Source organism: Sus scrofa, chromosome 18, assembly GCF_054392235.1.
Source record: "Sus scrofa isolate SSC_HxYL_T2T_F1_AM1 chromosome 18, Sscrofa_HxYL_maternal_Yorkshire_Landrace_v2.0, whole genome shotgun sequence".
In the NCBI taxonomy this organism is placed as follows: domain Eukaryota; kingdom Metazoa; phylum Chordata; class Mammalia; order Artiodactyla; family Suidae; genus Sus; species Sus scrofa.
Window position 1 is genome coordinate 18,059,502 of NC_139400.1, and position 13,247 is coordinate 18,072,748.

The following is a 13,247-nucleotide window of genomic DNA, read 5'->3' on the forward strand; positions in this document are numbered from 1 at the left end:
AAACCTCCTAAAACATAGTGGCTTAAATTATGAATCTGCATTTTGGGCTTCTCTCCATGAGGAGGGTTTATCTCTGTTTCACATGGTATTGGCTGTTAGATTCACTGGTTTTATTTATATACCTGACAAGTTGGTATTAGCTATCAGCTCAAAGCTCAGTCAGGACAAGGGCTAGGGCCCTCAGTTCTTCTTGACATGGATCTCTCTGTGAGGGCTTCTTCCCAGGAAGCTTGGTGGCTGGTTTCTAAGTACAAGATTTCAAGAGATAGGAAATGGTAATAAGTGCCAGTATCTTATCAACGTGCAAATTAATTTAACAAAAAACATTTTGATACCTACTGTATGAACAGCACTGTGGGATACAGAGGGATGCTGAAATAAATAAAACCCAGGCTGTGCTCTCAGTGGAGTTTACAGTTCTGTTAAGGCCATGCAGGAGGTGATGCTGAGAATGAGCAGCCATGTGCCCCAGTAATACAGAGGAGTCCCAGAATTTCAAGCTGAGCTATATTGATTTTGTAGTATAAGTGCCGCTTGAATTTTCTATTCATAAAATACATCCAGGAAAGACCTTCTCTTTAAGTTTAAATAATTGCGAAGAACGTAATCTCTGGTGTATTATATTGACATTTCAAAGAAAGCCATTCGATCCTTCTTTTAAATATACCAAATAAAATCTAAAAGACATACTGATTTGATACCTACTGTCATTGCTTGTTTATAAAACTTCATTAATTTCTAGAAGTTTTACATGATTCCTTTTTTGGTCTTCAAATTATTTTTATTCTACTTCCTCCACAGAATTTTTTTCCTAATGCAACATATTTTTATGCTTTAAAGCCTTTTTTTTCGATCACTCCAATCTCTGCAACAAAAAATATGTATTTAAATTTATAATTAAAATTTTATTCTAGGAGTTCCCGTCGTGGCTCATTGGTTAATGAATCCGACTAGGAACCATGAGGTTGCGGGTTCCATCCCTGGCCTTGCTCAGTGGGTGAAGGATCCAGTGTTGCCATGAGCTGTGATGTAGGTCGCAGACGCGGTTTGGATCCCGCGTTGCTGTGGCTCTGGCATAGGCAGGTGGCTACAGCTCTGTTTGAACCCCTAGCCTGGGAATCTCCATATGCCGTGGGTGCAGCCCTAACAGGACGAAGAGACAAAAAAAAAATTTTTTTTCTAGTGACTTTAGGCCCTGAATGTTGATTTTTTTTTTAATTCTGAATTATGCTATTAATAATTAATATGTAACTGATGAAAATAGCAATATATTTTGATATGTAGAAACACTTAAAATTTATTCAAAATGCGTATCTTAATGAATAACATGGGGCTTTTCAATTCATTTATATATTTGTGGGTAAATATGACTTCTGGTAGAATAAGCTGCAGCTTAGCATCCATCCTTTTCCTTGTTTTATTTTTAAAGAAGTGCTGAGAAATGTTCAGATAAATAAGTTGACAAAGTCAGGAGTTTTATAACTATATGCAGAGTTCAGTAGTCCCCAAGAGCACCCTCAGGTTCAGTAAGTCATTAAATCTTAGAACTCACTGAAAGTTGTTAATACAGTTATGGTTTATTACAACAAAAGGATACAGGTTAAGGTCAACCAAGGGATGAAATACATAGGGCAGAATCTGGGAGAGTTTCACCTGTGGAGGTTCCAGTTGTCCTCTTCCATTAGAATTGTGGACAGTACTTTGTGACAATGTGCAGGAAGTATTGCCAACCAGGGAAACTCACTGGAGCCTCAAGGCTGGAGTTATCATTGGGGTTCAGTCACAGAGATGCAGTTGTCCGACACCTCTGTTGCTGACCTTAGTTTTCAGCCTCTATGGAAATCACCTTACTCAAAGTTCCTTTTACAAATCGCATTGGTAGTATAGACTGTCTGGCATGGCCTAAGGTCCCAGGTAAACAAAGACAGTCTTATTAGGCAGAACCATCCAGGCATTTAGAATTATCTCCCAGGAGCCAAAGGCAAAGGCCAGCCCTCCTTTGGACTAAGATTAAATTTTTTTTTTAGGGCCTCCCTGCAGCATATGGAAGTTCCCAGGCTAGGGGTCGAATCAGAGCTGCAGCTTGCAGCAAGGCAGGGTCCTTAACTCACTGAGTGAGGTCAGGGATTGAACTTGCATTCTCATGGATACTAGTCAGGTTCTTAACCCACTAGGCCACAACGGGAACTCCAAGATTAATTCTTTACTCCAAACATATTACTCAGTTTTTTGAACTCGCAGCTGCTGGCCTACACCACAGCCACAGCAATGCCAGATCCGAGCTGTGTCTACGACCTACACCCCAGCTCACAGCATGCCAGATCCTTAATCCACTGAGCAAGGCCAGAGATCAGACCTGCAACCTCATGGTTCCTAGTCAGATTGGTTTCTGCTGCACCACAACAGGAACTCCTGAACTCACTTCTGAACATAACAAAAATTACATGATAACTGTCATTAAATTTTATTTTAATTAGTTGGCAATTCAGTTAGTTTTGCTGAAAGGAAAGAATTGGAAACCAACTATCTTACAAAGGTATTTGTTACGCATTTATTAGAGTGCAGTTACACACCAGCATTTGGAAGTGTCCCTTTGGTCCCCCAGCAGTTTGACACCTTGGAGCAGTGTGTGCTCTTGTTATATACCATGTAGACAAAGGATGTGCCTTCTGCCAAGTAGGAGAAGGGTGGTGCTCAGGCCAACCAACTTATAGTTAAACAAGGGTTGTTACAGCACCAAACAGGAAATAACAAAGTAGGATACTAGACTTCCTAAAATTCATCAGTTCTGCCCTGGAACAGGGGATCTCTTACTGGCTCCCTCCTCCTTGGCCTCTGGCCTGTCCCTCTTAAACCTGTTCCCTTTAAGATCGAAACCCCTCTCTCCTCCCTGAATCCCAAGACTTCTAACATCTGTCTCTGCCCACTTTTGAAAGAATCACAAGTCAGAAAATTAGAAGAGCAAGAAATTAGAAAAATTATAAATCTCTGCACACGGGAAGACAGGCCTTTTACTTCACTAAACAGAAGGTTTTGGTTCCCGGTAGCTTGATCTTCTTGCCCCTGGAGGAGGCTCTGATTCTCGCCTTTTTTTTTTTTTTTTTTACTTTTTCAGGCTGCACCCTCAGCATAGGAGGTTCCTGGGCTAGAGGTCTAATTGGAGCTACAGCTGCCAGCCCATACCACAGCCATAGCAACGCCAGATCCCAGCCGCATCTGCAACCTGCACCACAGCACATGGCTGAGCAAGGCCAGGGATCGAACCCGGAACCTCATGGTTCCTAGTTGAATTCGTTTCTGCTGTGCCACGACGGGAACTCCGCTTCTCACATTTGTGTAAGTAATGCTGAGGTGCCTCATCAAGAGTTTAAAATTCAGATGCTGAGACTACTGCTAAAAGGTTAACTTTTTTGGTTGAGTAGAGGAGACATGATCTGATCTTTGTTTTGAAATGATTACCCATCAGTGGGAAAATGGATTGGATAAGGAGAGACTGGAAGCATGGGAAGCAATTAGGAGACACTTGCGATAGTCCAGGGGTCATAAGACTTCACCTTGCAGTATTAGTTCCCCTGTAATACACAGGAGTCAGAATACTAGTAGCGTTGTGCTTTTTAGCTTTTTATTAAAGTGTAATGTACATACAGAAAAAATATATGTCAGGAGTTCCCATTGTGGCTCAGTGGGTTACGAACCCAGCTAGTATCCAGGAGAATGCGGGTTTGATCCCTGGCCCCACTCAGCGAGTTAAAGATCTGGCATTGCTGTGAATTGTGGTGTAGGTCACAGACATGGCTTGAATCTGGCGTTTCTGTGGCTGTGGTGTAGGCTGGCACCTGTAGCTCTAATTCGACCCCAAGCCTGGGAACCTCCATATTCCCACAGGTGAGGCCCTAAATTAAAAAGGGGGGGGGGGAGAAAAGTACAAGAGTGTACAGCTTGTTGAATTTTAATAATTCAGTATATATATGTATTTGAAATTGTCTAAAAGGTTGTATGATGTGCCTTTTTTTCCCTCCCCAGATAATTTTTATGGTGGGACGAGGATATCTATCTCCAGATCTCAGTAAGGTACGGAGTAACTGTCCAAAGGCCATGAAGAGATTAATGGCAGAGTGCCTAAAAAAGAAGAGAGATGAGAGACCACTCTTTCCCCAAGTAAGAAAAAGCTTTATGTTAACTAAAAGGAGAGGTGAATATTTCAATGCAGATTTTTAAGTACTTTTTAGAGCAGAGGTTTGTTTTCACAAATTTGGATTCCATGTGATCATGTGCAGACTCTGATAAGTAAACACGTGATTTTATGTAAACACTTGAATTTATAAAGGTTGAATAGTGGTACACCTAGAAACTTAGGATACAGGTACAAAATATTTAGAAAGATTTTACTTTTGTCTAGCAGTTCTCAAATTTTTTGGCCTCGAAATTCTTTTCTACACTTAAAAATTATTAAAGACCTCGGGTCAAAGAGCTTTTGTTGATGTAAGTAGTAATTACCATTTTAAAAATTAAAACTGAGTTTTAAAAACATTTTTCATAGGAGTTCCCATGTGGCTCAGTGGGTTAAATATCCGACATTGTCACTGCAGTGGCTTGAGTGGCTCCTGTGGTTCAGGTTTGATCCCTGGCCCGGGAACTTCCGCATGCCAAGGGTGTGGCCAAAAAAATTAATTAAAAAATTAGCTAAAATATTTATCTATAAATTTATTTAAGCATAATAAAACCATTACATTTTAAATAATGTTTTATGAAAAGTAATTATGTTTCCCGCCAAAAAAATTAGAGAAAAGTGACCTTGGGGAGTTCCTGCCATAGTACGTTTGGTTAAGAATCTGAATGCGGTGGAAGTGTGGGCTCAGTCCCCAGCCTGGCGCAGTAGGTTAAAGGATCCACCACTGGTGTAGCTGCAGCGTAGGTCACAGTTGTGGCTCAGATTCATTCTCTAGCCTAGCAACTTTCAGTTATTGCAGGTACAGCCATAAAAAATAAATCTTTTTTTAAAGTGGCATTGTTTTACGCTTTTTACAGATCTCTACAAAATAAAGATAGCTAGATTCTCTGCTTTGCAGTTATTATGTTGCAATGTCTTATCTCATGTAGTTCCCGAAAGCTCCATTTATGCTTATAAAATAGGGATGGGAAAAAGGGCAAATGAAATCTTAATGATAGTATGAAAAGTTTTTCCATAGACTACGCTTTGTACACTGCTGCTTTAGTTCTTCTTGATGGTAAAATAAACAGGTTCCAAGCATCCTTTTAGTAATAGGTATTTTTGAGAGGCATTTCCACATGGGCAAAAAGAAAAGACATCTCTTGGTACTGTCTGCCATTCTCTGATTCTTGAAAACTCTCCATTGTTTTTTGTTTTTTCATGTTATAAAGTAAAGTGCTTAAATTAATCAATCTTTCATAAATTTGACAAAGTGGGACTAAGAACCTGAAGGAGCAGTTCTAGATACTGTAATGTAAATTCAGTGTTTAGCGTTGTGAGGACATTCTTGATAGTGCTCTGTAAAGGCGTCTCCGTAAGACAGTACAGTTTTCAAGTGGAAAATGCTGACTCCCATAGTTACTAAGGTACCAGAATTCCTGACTTGATCCTTTTTGAACCTTATGCCTTCGGATACCCAATCCTAGATGAGTTTTTTAGACAGAAGTCAGTGTTAAAGGAATGTGTGAATCTTTTATTCACATCTAAAGATTTTCTGTTTTTTGTTTTTTTTTTTTTTCTTTCTTTTGTTGTTGTTGTTGTTGTTGTTGCTATTTCTTGGGCCGCTCCGCGGCATATGGAGGTTCCCAGGCTAGGGGTCGAATTGGAGCTGTAGCCACCAGCCTATGCCAGAGCCACAGCAACTTGGGATCCGAGCCGTGTCTGCAACCTACACCAGAGCTCACGGCAACGCCGGATCGTTAACCCACTGAGCAAGGGCAGAGACTGAACCCACAACCTCATGGTTCCTAGTCGGATTCGTTAACCACTGCGCCACGACGGGAACTCCGATTTTCTGTTTTTTTAAGCAAGACTAGAAATTCTTTTTTGTTTTCTTAGGGCCGCACTCGCGGCATATAGAAGTTCCCAGGTTAGGGGTCGAATCAGAACTTGTAGCTGCCACCCTGCACCACAGCCACAGAAATGCCAAATCTGAGCTGCATCTGCTGTCCACACCACGGCTCATAGCAACACCAGATCCTTAACCCATTGAGCAAGGCCAGGAATCGAACCCGTGTCCTCATGGATACTAGTCAGGTTCGTTACCACTTAGCCACAATGGGAACTCCCCATTTAAAGATTTGATGATAGAATTTATGGTTTTTAACAACTGTCGCGGGGCGCGGGGTGGGGGGGTGCTTGTCCCAGGGTGGGGAAGCTAAATGGCTGGGTAGATATATTGGAGTTCTACGTCACTATTTCCTTTGAGAAAGAGTTGTTATTTTTGTTTTAAACCCAGAAAACTACTGGTTTAAGACTGTGAAAGTAAACGACTGGTATTGTTGGCCAATGTCAGCAGAACTCTGCACCATAATCTCTTTTCACATCCCAGCTTCTAGGGTTTCCTATTTAATAGGGTTGTTGTACCTTAATAATGCAGGTATATATCCTTAGGCTCACTTTTCAGATGGTATTAACAGGGACAGAATGGTCATATTTTTAATATAACATATTTCATGCTTTGCATGGTATCAGAAAATGAAATACATATATGACCATTCCAGATCATTGAAGACTGCCCCTTTAAGTATTACTTTTAAATTTTCATTATAAGGTCTGTCTTTATACCATACATAAACATAAATTTCAGATGACTATAGATTTATATGTAGGAGTTTCCTGATGACTGACTGGTTAAGGATTCAGTATTGTCACCACTGTTGGCTCAGGTTTGGTCCCTGGCCTTGGAACTTAAACATGCTATGTGTGTGGCCCCCAGAAAAAATTTTTTTTAATTTATATGTAAAAAACAAAACTATAAAATAAGAAACCATTTTTATAACCTTAAGGTAGGAAAGTCTTTCCTAAGCAAGAGACAAAAATCCAGAAGTTATAAAGGAAAAGGTTAACAGGGATCACATTTTTAAACTTCTATGTAGTAAAAATAATATTGGAAGATAAACATTGAGAAAAATGTTTACGTATAATAAATTTTATATCATATAAAAATGTAGTATATAATAAAGACTTTGTATTATTCAGAGTACTCTTCTACAAATCTCTAAGTAAAAGGGAGTCAATAGAACATGAACAAAGAATAAGAACTGGTGATTCACAAAAGAAATATAAATGGTGAATAAATTCAGCGCAAGATGTTCAGTGACAGTTAATAAAATGCAAAGCCCCAACTGTGAAATACATTTTGACTTTGTTTCTCAGAATGACAATAATCCCGCATTGGGAACAGTGTTGGGAAATGAGGAAGAGCCTTTCTTTTAAATTTTCATCAATGTTGGCAGCCTTGTAAAGTGGTAAACTCCGTAAACTTAAAACGCATATCACTTTTGCTCTGGTAATTCCGTTCCTAAAAATCTATGCTGTATGCTACAGAAGCTGCTTCCACAAGTATTCAGATATATGTGAGACTGTTCGCTGTAGGAGAAATTAAAGACATTAAGGTTAAGATATCTCTCAGTAGGTGGCTTGGATACCAGTTAGTGGAAAAGAAAGAAATGCAGAAAAATATGGGTAGTGTAATACCACTTGAACGGTGGTGAGGGTGGGGATGGGCCCTGTTTTCATATGTACATGTTTATGCATAGGAAAGGTCCAGAAGAAAGTATAGACTCTTTAACAGTGGTTACCCCTGGAAGGTAGGATTTATACTTTTCTGTATTATTCGAATTTTTATTTGTGTGTTATGCTTATAATTTTAAAAATTTTGTAACATTGCTTACTTCTTTGCCTTCTTATACTAATTATACAGACTACAGTTTTAACTTTTAAAAAAACTCTTGGTAGCTCAGAAAAATAATGTTAGTAGTATGTAATGTATATAATACCACTATATAGTATATAATCATAGTAGTAATAATAATGGCTGCTAAAGTTTTATTGAGTACTTACTATATGCCAGGCATTATGCCAAGCAAGCCCTTTACATGTATGTACACCCTCAAAAGCAATAACCTATTTCTTTGTACCTTAAACATGTGCTGAATTTCTACATTTTGTGTATTGGTGTCTATTTGTAGAGTTTTCCTTGACTTTTCTTTCACTCATGGGTTGTCACCTGTCATTCCTCACTCCTGTGCCACTAGCATTCTGGGTCATCGGGGCCCTACTTTTAATTATCTGTGTGTAAGACATTTTGCATTATTAAATTTCATTAAAGAATGAGTTGCTCTAATGGTTGTTTATGAAGTCATGTAATGGATTAGGGGCTTGTGAGAAATAACTATATAATTGACTTTAAATTTTTTATTATTTACTGTTCCAAGACTGGCAAATGATCTAAAATTATAAAATATAAATAAAAGCTAACTGTGGAGTTCCCGTCGTGGCTCAGTGGTTAACGAATCCAATTAGGAACCATGAGGTTTCGGGTTCGATCCCTGACCTCGCTCAGTGGGTTAAGGATCTGGCGTTGCTGTGAGCTGTGGTGTAGATCGCAGATGAGGCTCGGATCCTGTGTTGCTGTGGCTCTGGCATAGGCCGGCAGCTACAGCTCCGATTAGACCCCTAGCCTGGGAACCTCCATATGCCATGGGTGCGGCCCTGGAAAAAGACAAAAAGACAAAAAATAATAATAAATAAATAAAAATAAAAGCTAACTATGGGTTACTGTTCCCATTCAGTTTATAGAGACTAAAGCTGTATTAAGTAGTTTGGTAATTTTCTCTTAAAACTTTTTAAGGAAAAGTTATCAGTTCCTTTATTATTTTTCCAGGCATTTGGGATAATTAATACTGAAAACAATATAAGATTTCATTTGCTTTCTTATAAAGTATGATGGGGATTTTAAGGATGAACACCACCTAGATTTTCATTCTTCTTTCTTTTTTCTTTTTCTTTTTTTTTTTTTAGATTCTCGCCTCTATTGAGCTGTTGGCCCGCTCATTGCCAAAAATTCACCGCAGTGCATCAGAACCCTCCTTGAATCGGGCTGGCTTCCAAACAGAGGATTTTAGTCTATATGCTTGTGCTTCTCCAAAAACACCCATCCAGGCAGGGGGATATGGTGCGTTTCCGGTTTACTGAAACAACTTGAATGACAGAGTATAGGAGGGTAGGGACCGAGAAAAGTGAAAATACATTTGCTTATATATTTTGTTTTATGTATGTGTATGTTTTTAAAGACTGGATATACATGTATATTTTTATGGCGACACCCATGGCACAGAGATTGAATCCAAGCCACAGCTGGCACAACACTGTGCCACTCACACCTCTCCAGCGACCCGAGCTGCTGCAGTTGGATCTTTTTTTTTTTGTCTTTTTAGTGCTGTACCCTTGGCATATGGAAGTTCCCAGGCTAGGGTTGAATCGGAGCTATAACTGCTGGCCTACACCACAGCCACAGCCACAGCCACGGCAACACCAGATCCAAGCCTCATCGGTGACCTCTTGAACACCAGAGTTCAAGGCAACACCAGATCCTTAACTTACTGAGCAGGGCCAGGGATTGAATCCATGTCCTAATGGATACTGGTCGGGTTTGTTACTGCTGAGCCACAATGGCAACTCCCTGCAGTCAGATTCTTAACCCTCTGTGCCACAGCAGGAACTCCAAGACTGGATATACTTAGCATTAAATTTTCAACATCAAAGGGTTTTTAAAATTCACAGACATTGTTAAAAATTCACAGTACCGGGGAGTTCCCGTCGTGGCGCAGTCGTTAATGAACCCGACTAGGAACCATGAGGTTGCGGGTTTGGTCCCTGCCCTTGCTCGGTGGGTTAAGGATCCAGCGTTGCTGTGAGCTGTGGTGTAGGTTACAGAATGTGGCTCAGATGTGGCGTTGCTGAGGCTGTGGTGCAGGTCGGCAGCTGTAGCTCTGATTAGACCCCTAGCCTGGAAACCTCCATACGCCATGGGTGAGGCCCTAAAAAGACAAGAAAAAAAAAAAAAGAAATTTGCAGTACCTCTTCTGTAGGCTTTATTTCCTGTTCCAAGTTTGTTTTGTTTACCTTGCTATTAGCTATGGTGCCTTTTGCCATTACCTGTCATGCACCCATTAGGGGCTCCCGCGAGCAGCGCTACGCCTGTATATGTTGCAGGTGGGGAGCTGACAGTCGGTTAGACCGTATTAGCTAGGACAAACAGAACAAGTCTGATTAGGAGTCACTAGAATTGAAGAAGCTTATTTTTATTCTTAATATTTTTTCTAAAATTATTTCTTATTCTTACAATTTGGAAAATATAGTTATCCTTTATTCCCCTAAAGCAGTAAATTAAATTTCTTTGTATAAATCATGGGCGCAAGTAACCAAAGATATAGCTGAGGAGTGGCATGTCTGACGTGAGTAACATGGCTTAACTTTGAGTTTTTAGCTAATATTTCTTTATGTATTAAAGATGTCTTACATGACATATAGAAGTCAAATGCATTGCCTTCTCCTCCCAAAAAATTTCATGGAATTCTGTGAAAATTTTTAGGATTTTTTTTTTTTCTTTTAGTTAGCTCATTACCAAGTAACTAGAATTAATGAATTTTTTATCATTGTTATTACTTTAGATTGTACTTAGCTGTCATGATGCCTATTAGCAAATCACCTTATCCATGCGTCTCATAAAATATCTGTCCTCCTTATATTCTTTGCCCAGCAAGATTCTACTTATTATGAATGAATGAACACTATTTTTTATTCCACAGTATAAAGTATGTTTAGTGCTTTCTAATGCTTGCACTTTCTTGTGTAGAAAATAACTGTAATGTGGTAATCAGTGTTTTTTTTACTGTGAACCGAAATCTTACTGGGAATCAGAAGTAAAAGAAGCATCATTGCTGTCATCAAAGAAATTGCCATGTCTACTTCAGAGTCAGCCTAGGGACCAGAGCCAGCCTCTTAAACACACCTTCATTTACTTGCTTTGGATTTGTGATTCTTTTAAACACAGCTGACAATTCAAGGTTAGTCAGGGATACAGCATCTATATAAATGCTATCCTTCTGGGAAGCCAGTAAGGAAGAAAATAAAGAAGTCTTTAAACTAGTAATTTATTCATTAAGTACCACAAACACATTTTTGAAATACTTTCTTCATTTGAAAAAGCTAGATTTTATCTAGGGAAACTATTCAGTGGTAAGTTTGGCAAACCTTTTGCCCTTTATTTGGGTAGCTTAAGATAAATAATCCCCTTTGTAGTTTTAGAAATTAATTCATGAAAAAGAGCATTCTTGTATTTTAAAAATTTTTTTGAGAATATGAAAGGCATAAAAGAATGTAACTTCAGGAATCCCCGTCATGGCGCAGTGGTTAACAAATCTGACTAGGAACCATGAGGTTGAGGGTTCGATCCCTGGCCTTGCTCAGTGGGTTAAGGATCCAGCATTGCCATGAGCTGTGGTATAGGCTGCAGACCTGGCTTGGATCCCTCGTTGCTGTGGTTCTGGCGTAGGCCAGTGGCTACAGCTCCAATTAGACCCCTAGGCTGGGAACCTCCATATGCCATGGGAGCAGCCCTGGAAAAGGCAAAAAAAAAAAAAAAAAAGAATGTAACTTCAAAAACATCAAAGTGCATGATTTCTAATCCTGTGACACTAAAGATATGATTATTTGTATCTACTAGATTGGGTTTTATTGACTCATAAATCGAATGGCGGGCGTGTAACAAAGTTTTTACAAAATTGACTGGGTGTGGAATGCTCGAAGGTTTGGGCATTTTGAGGCACAGGAATTCAAAGGATCTTTTTATTGACAGCTCTGTTACAATTCCCCAGCATACTTTCTTAACTTTAATCTTCCTTTCTTTGTTCACTCTCTTTTTTTCCCCTAACACTGCCCACACCAGCCACCACCCAGCTCCCCATATCTTCATTTGGCTCTTTCCTTCCTTTGCCAAAGGGCGTTGCTGAGCTCTTAGAACTGCTCAGAAACTCATTATACCATCGCATAGACATTTAGACATGCCTTCAAAAGAGTTGCTTAGTAATTTGCTTCTTTCCATATTGGGTCCACTGAAAATATTATTGGAAGAACATTAAAAATAAAGCAGGTGAGATATTTCAACAACATGGTTCTGGAGAAGTAGGAAGCATTAGAATGACATATGGTAATTTCCCTTTCTGTTGTTGTTATTGCTTTGATACTGAGTTTTAGATGAATTCTCTAAATAAGAATAACAGTATTTTCCTTACCATAAGAAGCATTAGTCTCTTTGACTAAAGATTAGAAGCAGAAGGACATTCATTCTCTTGCAACTACTTCTTTCCTAAAACCTGCATCCTCAGATAGTTTCATTAAGGTTGATTTCCTTCTTCAGAAGGCAACCTTTTTCATGAAACTTTTTTTTTTTTTTTTTCAGCCACACCTGTGCCATGTGGAAGTTTCCAGGCCGGGGATCAAACCATTGCCACAGTTATGACCTGCCGCCTTGTGCCACGGCTGCAACAGCACCAGATCCTCAACCCACCGCCCCTACAAGGGAACTTCCTGTTTTACATTTTGGAAGTTTTACTAGTCAGTGATGAGGAATTAAGTTTTTTTTCTTCTTGATTTTAAATAGTTTAGGAATCATAACATTTAATCAAACAATTCAGGTTTATTTTTACATATTATAGTATTGTACCAGCCATTTAAATATAAAACCAGTAGTATTTAAAATTATCCTTTCTAAAAAAGTGACTATTTAACACATAGCTTAAATGGACTTCCTTTCAAATGGATCACTGTCAATTAAGGAAATGATCTATCATTTTTTTTAATATTATGAAAAGAGTATTTCATAACTAAAACACTTTGTTTATTGAGTATTTCTATAATACTTTTACTAAATATTTCATCTCCCTTGTGATCATTTCTCTAAGAATTTTAAGAAGTCAGGTGTGCCTGTGTTCCTCATCCTTTTGAAATCTGCCTAAAAGGTCCCTGCAAACAGAGAATAATGGGACTCTAATTTCCAATGACTGCCTCCCCCGACATCTAAAATAAGCACTTACTTGTGCACAAAATAAGAGATTTTTCATGACATTTTATCTTTAAGGATTCTTTACCAAATTATATGTGTAACAGCCTCTGAAATACATTTAATTCTGGAACTAAGGGTGATTATTTAGTAATATCTTAAGTCCTTAGCTCTCCAGTCAACAAAGCA

At 38.9% G+C, this 13,247-nt stretch overlaps 2 protein-coding genes across 11 annotated transcripts in view; both read left to right on the top strand.

Annotated features, from left to right (window-relative positions):
* Positions 1–13,247, top strand: part of BRAF (B-Raf proto-oncogene, serine/threonine kinase) — a 174,589-nt gene that overhangs the window by 151,488 nt on the left and 9,854 nt on the right. For all 10 annotated transcript variants that reach the window (XR_014833621.1, XR_014833619.1, XR_014833620.1 and 7 more), the window contains 2 exons: positions 4,024–4,158; positions 9,017–9,170. Coding sequence is in view for 6 of the 10 variants with exons in the window: in XM_085005259.1 (XP_084861385.1) it covers positions 4,024–4,158; positions 9,017–9,170 (289 nt within the window). In the remaining 4 variants the exon portion in view is untranslated. The remainder of the gene's footprint in view (positions 1–4,023; positions 4,159–9,016; positions 9,171–13,247) is intronic.
* Positions 1–13,247, top strand: part of SLC37A3 (solute carrier family 37 member 3) — a 398,944-nt gene that overhangs the window by 65,068 nt on the left and 320,629 nt on the right. The gene's annotated exons all lie outside the window — the stretch shown is intronic.